General features: G+C 36.7%; 1 protein-coding gene across 4 annotated transcripts in view; it reads right to left on the bottom strand.

The window, feature by feature from the left end:
• Positions 1-3218: 3218 nt before the first annotated feature.
• Positions 3219-11166, bottom strand: part of TNKS2 (tankyrase 2) — a 28054-nt gene continuing 20106 nt past the window's right edge. The window contains exons 20-27 of one of the 4 annotated variants that reach the window (XM_084210670.1): positions 11028-11110; positions 10472-10592; positions 8568-8665; positions 7881-7955; positions 6809-6914; positions 6016-6202; positions 4487-4643; positions 3219-4194 (exon numbers count right to left, since the gene is read on the bottom strand). In XM_084210670.1, coding sequence (XP_084066796.1) covers positions 4132-4194; positions 4487-4643; positions 6016-6202; positions 6809-6914; positions 7881-7955; positions 8568-8665; positions 10472-10592; positions 11028-11110 — 890 coding nt within the window. In that variant the 3' untranslated portion in view covers positions 3219-4131. Of the gene's footprint in view, positions 4195-4486; positions 4644-6015; positions 6203-6808; positions 6915-7880; positions 7956-8567; positions 8666-9353; positions 9429-10471; positions 10593-11027; positions 11111-11166 lie in introns of those variants that run through there. The other 3 variants (XM_084210671.1, XR_014616361.1, XR_014616362.1) reach the window with 3 other exon arrangements.

Below are 11166 nucleotides of genomic sequence, written 5' to 3'. Positions count from 1 at the left end.
CCCATATACATCCTACCACTGTACAGAATCCAGATGGGTAATTTCATGTGACATACTTTGCTCTTATGCTGTCTACAGGGGGTTTTCAGCTTGTCTCTGATAAATCAATACTTCAAAACCAAAGTTTTGAAGATCTATTGTGCAGGGCATTTGCCTTTGGTATTTAAACCCTATTTCTTTTCTTGCACACACTTTTCCCCAGGTCTAACATTATTGTTTTGAATTGGCTGCAACTTTCACCTTCTAAAACATGTGTGCTATTCCCAAAAGGAGCCTTGTAATGTCCACACATCCCAATTGACATTTTTATGTCAAATGATAACTGGGAAGCTGATGTACCATGATTACTTTGGCCATTCCTAACAATTATATTTGCTATTCCTAACATGCCTTTTCAGTGTGTGTAGAATTTGCCTCTTTTTTCAGGTTATTATTTCTTCTATTCTCTCCCTCCTGTCTGTCTTCTCTCAGTTGCCAACCTTGCCCTTTTTAGGGCAGAACTTACCTTCAAACCAATCACCTACATGCTTTTTCTTTTGTGCTCTGCTCTGGCTGCCCATAGCTTTTTCTGATCTAGTGAGCCACGGGAGAAGGAAGAAACTCCTTGATACTCAGAAGCACCACTGCTTATGCTTGCTGCACTGGGACAAGAAGGACACACCTCCCTTTATGCCCTCCACCGTAGCACCACCTCCACCTCCTACTGCAACTTCAGCACAGCTCCAAGAACCAGAAAGGGGCAGGCCTCAGCCTCACTGCCAGGTCACTGAAGGCAAGAAAGCAGCCTTCAGCTCAATACCAATCAAGTCTCTATTTTTTTAAACTGGAAGGCAGAAGGAAAGCCACCCATAGGGCTGTTTCCAGTGAAAGAGAAAACACATTTTATTATATAAAGTTCAGGAGATGGGCCAAAGAAGGGGACATGGCTCCTAGGCTGCAGCACTCTCACTGACTATGATGTTCTGCAGGAAAATACACCTGCAAAACTTCTTTTAAATTTTTCTTTCAGAGACTGAGCAAGTGTGTCTGTATGCACAGATACACACACGGCTAATGAGCAAGTTCAGGGTAGAAAGGACAGTGGCAATTCCTTCATACACTTTGTCATTTGCATTCTAAATGTGTGCCAACATACCTCTGGAACATGCACTGCATGGGTAATCACCTTTTTCAATTATATAAGATAGAGTGTGGCTGAATTGTTTTTTGATTTCTAAGAACTAGAGTTTAACTTCTGAGTAAATTTTTTAAGAAAATATCCTAATATTTCCAATTTGCTTAGTTGTATGATTTCTTTTTATACTAATTATTTAATAAAACAAAAAATCTAATGCAGAATGGAAGGTTAATTTTTTACAACCCAGATAGGTGGAACTTTCAGAAGCAATTTTATCAGAAAGTTTGTTCCCAAGACCTTTTGAAGATTTTTATTACCACTGATCTTAGAAAACATTTGCTTTCCTGCCCTCTAGTGCTCACGTCTATTTAAGTCTTCTATACAAACCTGGTTTTGGAAACCTACCACCATATAAATTTTCCTATTGAAATAAAATTACTTACTTATTGCAATACTACCAGTGATCTAAACAGCTCCTTCTGTTGTTGCCCAGGTATGTATCACACCCATGCAGTTATCTGAAAGGTAAGACTCTTCACGTTACTTTTCATTTTACCAAACCAATATAAGCAAGTTTTTTTTTCTCAGTTCTGGACCATATAATGTAGTTTGAAGTGCACAAATTGTAGCTCCTGGGTTTATTACTGAAACATTTTCACTGCTAGCAAAAGCTGTTAGTTAGCCATATATCAAACTACAAGTTTTCACAGTATTTACAAGTTTTCATCCACATGAAAAGCTCTTCTACTTAATGTAATTAATTTTGCCTCCAGTGATGCAGTTTGTTACAGCATTGTGCATGCTTACATTTAAAACAATGGTTAACACACTACATCTGTAATTACTCCCAAGCTACCAGAAAACCAGTGAATTAAATTTATTTAGTGTTAAATGGATATGGAATGTCATACAGTACATGTAAAGACACTTCAAGATGAGTAAAGCAGAACTAATTGCACAAGGGATTAAAGGTTCACCTCAACAGTCAGTATTATCAAATCATTACAGCTTCCATCTTCAGAGTGCAAGGTATGTCATGCAAAAAAACAGCTCAAAAAATCCCCAAACAGACAAAACCAACATTGTGGTACCACTTAAAATGCTATCATACCACAATATTTTACAAGACATTGGGTGATCATTCATATAGAATGAAGCATTTTAGCAATAACAAAACAGTTTTAAACATAATTAACAGATTTTGCATGAACACAAATTCCAGCATTACTATACCTAAGGAACAGGCAACATGCTGGGAGAAAGTACCTAAAAATCAAAGCCTTTTTTATTCATAGCCAGTATTACCTTCTGCAAGAATTCTGCAATCTTATTCAGTTTCCTCACATAACTGGGTAAGGTTCAATACATTTTTACATAGAGCATAATCACATAACCACCACATCAGCAAGAGGATTTCATTATCTTGATCAGTTACTACATTTAAAACCATGGTAAGATAACATGCCCTGCAAACAAATTGTCTTCTGGGACAGTGTTCTGTATGTAGAAATATTAAACAACTAAAATATACTCCTACCCACTTTAACCCCAAGTAACTTATAATTTGTATTTACATATTTTTGAAATATGTAGGTAAAAACTGCAGATGGCAGAAAAGCAGAATACACACGAGAGCTATGACAGCGCTGACGGAGTGGGTGGGCGCAGCCAGGAACCCCCAAGGACACCTGGGCAGGGGCTGTACCTTTTGCACTCTTCCTCTGTCCAAGGGGCCTCACCAGGGCTACCAAAGGCAGCTGCTGCTGTGGCAGAGCTGCTCCTCCTCTCCCAGCTGGCTGAGCTGGGAGCAGAAGGTGCAGCCCCAGCAGTTCCACTCAGATGAAAGCAGACAAACACACTCCTACACACCTGCTTCAACCACAGCTTGAATGTTAATATGGACAAGACACAGGAGATGAGAGGATGGCTTTTACATTTCCACCTTGCAATGCTCATATTCTGAGGGCACCAACAGGTAGATTATTCTACCAAAAAAAGTATATAAAAAAGGCCAAGTTGTTTGCCCTCATATTAGGAATAAACTATTTAACTTCCTGGCTTAAATGTAAGCGAGAGAAACTCAAGAAAGAACTTCTTGAGGTTAATTTTCCATCTACATTCAAAGAAAATAATTTACTAAAACTGTAACTTGCAAGGTCTACTAGCCTTGAAGTGAGGATACAGGTTAACTATACCTGTAGTTAAATAAAAAACTTCGAAAGGCATTTTACAGAAATAAAATATGCAACTCTAGGAAGTAGGTGGAAAACCACTGTAGTATTTGTCTGGAACATTCTATTTTCATAGCTCATCATTCTCAGGAATGTATATTTCATAAATAAAAATACAGAACAAAAATTTGTGTATTCAATCTAAAGCTGGATATTTCTAAACCTCTTCAGATAAAATTTGCTTTCTCCCTCACAATTAAGTGATAAAACCTGAAAAAAAAAGACTTTTCAAATCTATCTTGCATGAGAAAACACAGATGAACAAACCAACATCTGGAAAGAACATTTTGTACAAGATTGCAGTTCTAAAACACTTATATTACAAAGCAATGTAAATAAATACCAGGCTAGTACAAAAGCTCTTATTTACAGTTTTACAAATGAAAACGTTTTCAGTGTAAATGCAGTGTTTTAAAGAACACAATATTAGTAAAATGAGTTCCTGTATAGACCATTACATTTTCTGCTAGGTTTGAATGCAGTATTGTATAAAACCATTGTTTCAAGTTAATTTCTGTTTATAATTTAGTACAGCCAAACCCCAGTTTATGCCTGGAATGGTATCTGTTAAAGTGCTGAAAAAGAGGACATTTCTGAAATTTTAGAAAAACATACTGTACATTATTAAAGCTTTATCAAGTCAAAACTGGTATATTTTGTTCACATTTGCTACCACACCACCTGGGAATGGGAAGTTTTTCAACAAAAACTTGTTATTATTGGGATGGCAGCCATTGATATCTTCGCATCCAAAGTCTGATGGTTTCCCATGAGTAACTTGTCTTAAGCTTCAGTGGTGGCTTCAGGTTTCATAATCTGGTAAGTAATCAAGTATTCTGGATAAGCCTGGAAGAGTGACACAAAAATTTTTTATTACTATTTGATTCTCTGGATGAATTAATAATGTCTGTTAAGGAGGAGAAAAAATTAATGCCAAAAGAAAAAAGGGCAAACCATAAAAGGTAAAAATCCCTGGATCATTCAGGAAACATGCATGTGCTTTCACCTGCAAGCACAGCTGGAGTTTGTTCTAAAACAAAAGCAAGCCCTAGCACCCACAAACCTGGGGAAAAAACCCCCAGTGCATGACATACCTTTGAAAAGACGAGTCTGTAAAACCAACCCAAAAGCTCTTTACCTGCTCTCCTCTGTAAATGACGTATTCTGCCAATGCCAATCCATTCACACTGGGCCGCCCGGTCACTGAGTGATGTCCTGGGGGAGAATGAGCCATTTTCATGGCACTGAACTGCAGGAAGGACTTGCCCAATGTTACACGACAGAAGAGCAACTGCCTGTGTTGAAAGGGAAAAAGGACCATGAATAGACAATGCTTATAACTTTGAACCTTGAAGCCCCTTCAGCCAGCTTTCATAGCTCATCAATTTCTCAGGTTCTATCTTGCTGAACAAAAGCTGCACTCACTTTGGAAAGCTCTAGCCAAAGGAAAGGGTTGGTAGTAATATGGAAAAATGTTTATCTTAAGTTACTGGAAACAGCATGCTTAACAATGTACTCAGAGACTGACACAACCTTTTCTTTGTCTGTTTCTTATGTATTTTCATTTTTCGTGCTTTTTAGGAAAAAGTTTTTTATCCCCTCCTCCATTACTCATCCTCACAACCTAATTCACAAGCGTTCTAATGCTAGATTTGTATCCAACAGCCAAGTCAACATCAAGGCCAAGACAAACTCCAGGTCAATGCAAATTAGCTCAGACTAGCATTTGTCAGTGTGTTATGCTGTTTTCACTATCAAAAGATTCAAACAGGGCTCTTATTTCTGTATACATGTACCTACTGCAATGACAATGGAATCCTGGCATTTTTATAGACCAAGGTTATGTACCACCTCACTCTGCTAAAACTTTTGCTTTTCTCACTCTTTGCAGAAGACAAACTAAAAACCCCTTCTCATTCAAAACTTAAAAAGCATGAAGAGACTCTGACATCCTCTCTAACTCTGGAAGATAATCCTCATTATTTGAGAATGCCAGAAAACAGTAAGTAACATGAAAAGGGGGAGAGACTCAAAGAAGGATACTGGAAGGATGACTTTATCCTTGTATACCAATGTAAAACAGGACACACAAAAACACTAAATATTCTTCTGGTTGAAATGACTGCCACCACCAAAACTGACTCCATGAACTAAGAGTTTATTCTGAACTGATGGTATAGGTAACAGGTGTTCTTGTTGAAAAGTGGATTCAAGAAATCAGTTAGTGGCAGAATACACAAATCCACATCTCTATTTCAGTGTGTGAAAAAGCAGTGATGTGAGTGCTGACTGTTACAAAATACATCCTCCTCAAAGAAATACTGCATCTGAATATCTCTGAATTTCTCCTTTCTCTGTAACAGACAATGAACTAGACTCTCACACTGCATCTTTCACATAAGCATCTAGCAGATCCTCTTCATTCTCTGGCTTCCTAAGCCTGAATTTTACACTAAGTTAAGGGCAAAGATGCACTTAAGATGGTTGAAGGCTCTTAAGGACTTTGTCAAGTTTTCTGAAAGTTTCTATTAGGTCCAGTGCCCAGCACACAGAGAGTACTGAGAAGGTCTGGTTAGCATGCAAACCCTTCCTCAGAGAGAGACTGCTGCACTGATTATCTAGGACACAATATGCAAAAGCAAAAACAGATTCTTTCAAGGGACTTACCTGTGGCAAACATAGCAAGATCTATCTTTGTGAATGGGACATCCAGTGCCACCTCCAATTCCATACACATACTGATTGCTTTTGGAAGAATTTTCAGCAAAATAAATCCCAGCTCCAAACATGCCGCCTATATAGGCATGTCTCTCATCAAAGCCTTTGTGAATGATTGCATTCACAAACGGGGAGCCTACAAGAAAGGAAGCAAAACACTGAAAATACAGTACACAGATTTTTGCATGTGGCACAATTCAATCACTTGTTCCCATTGTGTTGGGAACTACCTTAGCCTTCCTTTTGAACGTGCACTGTGAATTTTGCTCACCAGGACAAACTCTCTATTTGTGTACAGGAAGGACTTCGACTGGCTTTACCTTGCTAATGATAAGCTATCTTTGGAATGCTTAACAAAACTAACTTATCAACTTATAAAACCAAGAAAACAAAAAAAATCCCACCCCAAAACAATCCTTAACAGAATAACGTTTGACCTGTATTGATTTTGGTCATATAGCTGACAAAACAGACTCGAGGAGGCACACTATCTAATTTTCATTCATAATTGCTGAAATGTTTTCACTTATTTGAAGTCTTCTTTGAGGAGACAAGGAGATGCAAATTTCAGAAGAACAACACAGTACACTGTATCATCCCTTGTGAAATACACAAACATTTGCTCATAAAAAACTCATGTAAAACCTGGAATCTACTTCCACTGAGAAAATTTACATTGAGACAGTAGAAACCCTCTAATAAAGAGTGCTGCTGATGAAAAAAGTGCATTTCAAATTCTCACCATGAAACAGCATCCTTTCATTGGCATGGTTATGATTCTCTTCAGAGACCTCTTTTCTTCTGTGTGTGTATCTTTCCCATAGTTTTTTGTTGCACACTTTCTGAATCTGAAACAGTCAAAATGCCACCAAAAATCTCAGTTCACTTCACTGGACAGATAATCTATAGCCACTACACTACAGTACAGTTACACTGCCGCTGCAATGAGAATACTTTCCTTGGGACTCAATGAAACACCAATTGACTTACCCCGCACAAACTGACTGTTGCTTTATGGCAAGTAAGTAATAACTATATACTTAAGAATAAATTCATTTTACAGAGCTCCTTGTTAATAATCCTTAAACTAAATATGCTCTAATTTAAATTTAGCAAGCTCAGTCACAATTTTTCTTGATGCCAAATCACTAGTAAAAAGATCAATCAATAAATTAAGAAATGCCTTCCATGAAGATTTGTGAAGCACTTCTAAAAGAAAGTAAATGACATGCTCTCTGCAGAGGTAAGCTGGGCATTGCAAAGTCTTGTGCATGTAGATACAGCACAGCAATTCCACTGAAACTTCAGTTCAGAATAAAACTTAGTCGTACTTGCAAATCAAAATATTTATGATATTAATGAAAATTACCATTACTTCAGAGGGAAAACCACATAAATTCAAACCAAAATTCCATTAGATTATTTAAACTCATCTACTGCCTGTTTTTTTACACTTGTTTGATATTAAATCAAGCAAAAATAAAAGTTCAAAAGTTTTGCTTTTCCTTCTTCTGTTTCTTTCCTGCCATTATCCCTCTAAAGACACCCTCTTCTGTTTCTTATAAAACCTCTGCCCTTTTTCTTCAAAAATTCTCCAGTTTTCAGTGACATCTTTCTATGTCAATTTCTTCCTGACTATTAGCCCATAAATAGCTTTTCTGTATAAATTAAGTCTTTGAACTTCCCCGGAAAGTGATCTTCATCCTGTGCATGTCTCAAAATGGCACATCTTGTCACCTTACGGAACTCAAACAAGTGTAGAACATTTTACGGATATGTTACTTTTAGATAAAACTCCAAAAAACCCCAGGCACCTTTAAGATGTTGTATCTATTGAAGACTCCACCAGCATGGCCTCCATCTCTGTGCTCTCGGACAGTACTCTGCATCTGAAAATTGAGAATTTAAAGAGGATGACATTCTTTCAGAAGATATTCAACACGTTTCCTTTACACAAGTCCAGTAACGAAAATAATGAATCATGTATTAACATAATTAAAAATCATAAGAGAAATTTTTAGGTGACTGGTTGTTAAGTAATGCCAGATTTTGTGAATGCACATGAGTAGGTTTAATGATTAAAAAAAATCTGAATGTATTTTGACTGCTCCATGGTCTAGTTTTCAAACTGGAGAAGACTGTCACTAATCTCTTCAAAATTGTATTTGTTCAGAATTTTGCCTTGTGTTACAGCACTTTGAAAGGAAGTGATGTAAAACTGTCTACGACAAACAGGCAATCAGTTGGTAGCATAGAATTTATGTCATATTTAAGATATTTAATATATAGTACAGGTTTTAAAAATACTACAAGCAATAATAATGTAAGAAAGAAAAAAGTTACAGACATCATAACTGCACAGTGGTGCAGTCAAAGTTGGGAGTCTGAAGTATCCTTATGCAAGTTTTACTTAAAGGATAAGGTGAACTATCTAGCAGTACTTCCTTATCTGCTTCTTTAGCAGCAATAGCAAAAATACTGAGACACTACAAAGAATTTACCTCTTCTTCTACGGACTGAAATTCCTTGTCTTCGGTGGAAAGGTCTATGAGAATAGTTCCGCTAGCAGAAGTATTTAGAGTCAGGTATGGGTTTAGTCCTGTGAATGCAATAAAACACAGCAAAATCTATGTGAATGTAATAAAACACAGTCTCAGAAACCACAATTGTTTTCTCTGGTTTGTGGACACTGATCCTTCTCTCAGCAAGAATCATCATTTCAGAACTCTAGGCAGTGACACAGAGTCCACAAATACTGGTGGCAGCGGCATCACGAATGGGAAGAGCAACCTGAAGCACTAATTTAGTAGGAGTATTTTTCCCATGGTCATGCAGAAAGAACTGACAAAGAACTAAGTCTGTCAATCCAAAATGCTTGAGCCTGGTACTGAAAGCTTAAAAGATATTGAATGTTTAAAAGAAAACTTCTCTATCTTTCCAAATATGCAAAAAATTTTGAAATTTTACACAGAATCCAATGTCAGTTTGCATTGGACAGACTGCAATCATAACTGGCAAGTAATGGGAGTGTAATTACTGGATATAAGATTATGAAGACAGTGTGTATCAGGTGTCTTTTCTGGCCGTGGTCTTTCCATACAACTAACAGGTGACCAGGATTAAATACACTGGGTCTGCCATGAGCTCTTTAAAAGGAAAAATCTGGGGAAAGTGGAAATTACAGATTCATGCACAGTCCAGAGCCTCATGTTAGCAGTGTGCAACTGGAATAGTGCTCAGGAGAAACAAAGTGGGAAGAACCAAAATAAAGCTCATCCACTACTAACCTCAAAACAATGGTTATACTTCAGGAAGAGATGCCATATGTACAAATACACATGTTCAAAAATACATCAAGCCTACTTAAAAGGCAAAGCATACAGTTAGTGGCTATGTAAACTTTGAACTCAAACAAGACATGAGGCCAAACACACACCTTAAAACTAACTTTTATCCAAATTACTCAATGAGTCTGTCCAGAAAGACCTGACAATTATGAGAAAATTATGCTGATTCACTTAAATATTTCATTATCAGGAAAAGAATTATCTTAGGGTTGGTTCTTAATGTTTTAAGGAGCAAAAAGTAATTTAGAGCTTAGGATGGTGAGTCATTACTATGGAGTGAAAATTTTAGAATGAGATGTCACAAATGGTGAATCAGGAAGGGAGAAAATCCTACCAATTCTACTTTATTTAATTTCTGTGAAAGACAGCAATATAACAATAAATGATATTTTAAGGAGTCAAAGAAGAAAAAAAGATTTGGAAGGTTTTATTTGCCTTCTCCACAGCCATAATTAAATGAAGCATACTGAATTCACAAATGCTGGGACTGTGCTGGTATCAACAGTCCTGCACAACTAAAGAGGCTTTAGCAGTAATTTCAACGCAAGCTAAAGCTGTTGAACAAAGCAATTAGGTTAACTTTGGTTCACTGAAAGCACACCAATTCTATTTTTAAAGGAAAGTGTAAGAATTTCATCTGGCTTTCTGAGTGAGCAGACAGCATTCTGTGGCAGGACCCAACAAACAGGACATATAACAGGCCTGAACTCGTCAACAGAATGCGCTCTGCTCTTCAGAGTGCTTTGATGCAGATAAATATTCCCTATCTCAAGGAGCTTGAGCATTTTGCATGAAGTCAACACTTTACCTAAGCAAACAAAAAAAAGTGACCACAGAGAAAAAAAATAAATCAGAGAACAGAAAGGCAAGATTCACAGTAATTCACAACATAAATAAAAGTACCCAAGTTTCCAGCCAGAAGACATTCTTACCATTTTCTAGATCAGGTTTTATTACGAATTCTTTTTAATGAGATAAAATTTGGAATAACATAAGTGATTAATAAAAACTGATTACGTAAAAGCAGTACTATGTGATAATTTAAAATAAGCATTTACCTTGCTGTCCAGAAATAAGTCTTTCAACTCCTTTGATGATTTTATGCCTATGACCATAAGCATTAATGCCAATTTCCTTCAATTCTTTGTGTCCCATTTCAACCAATACGTCCAATGTTATCTATAATGAAAGCAAGACCATGTTTTTTGTAGCAGAACAAATGCCAGTGACAGTGAAAATATACCTCACAACAGCTGTGAGAAAAAGCAAGTGTGAAAAAGAACAGGAACATTAGAGGCTTCAGTGTATTATTTTCATATTTTACTTTTACTCAACTGCTTTCTTCTAACCTTTTGTCTTAAGTAAACATGCTACAAACTAAAAATTGTAACTTGCATTGCTTGCAAGTGTTATGCATATGTTAATCTATATGCATATATTTTAAGATACATTTTTTAATATAGCAATTAAAAACCCAGTTACAGTCCTTTCCTTCATCCAACTCATTCTGACTGTCACTCATTGAAAATCTGTCTTATTACATTTACTAACCAGTCACTATTTATTCTATTGCTTTCTAGCCCAGACTATCTGGAAATAAATATAACCACTTACCTGTTCTCTCTCAAATATGTCAATTAGATGTTCAAGGCCAAGGTTCCGCACAAACTGATTAATGCTAAAATCTACACCTGAAACTGGGTAAGAAAAAAAACACAATGTACATTCATACCTGTATTGTAAAATGAGGCAT

This window comes from Fringilla coelebs, assembly GCF_963513975.1.
Source record: "Fringilla coelebs genome assembly, chromosome: 8".
Classification (NCBI taxonomy): Eukaryota; Metazoa; Chordata; class Aves; order Passeriformes; family Fringillidae; genus Fringilla; species Fringilla coelebs.
The sequence above is the reverse complement of the archived record's forward strand: the minus strand, read 5'-3'. Positions and strand labels throughout refer to the sequence as shown.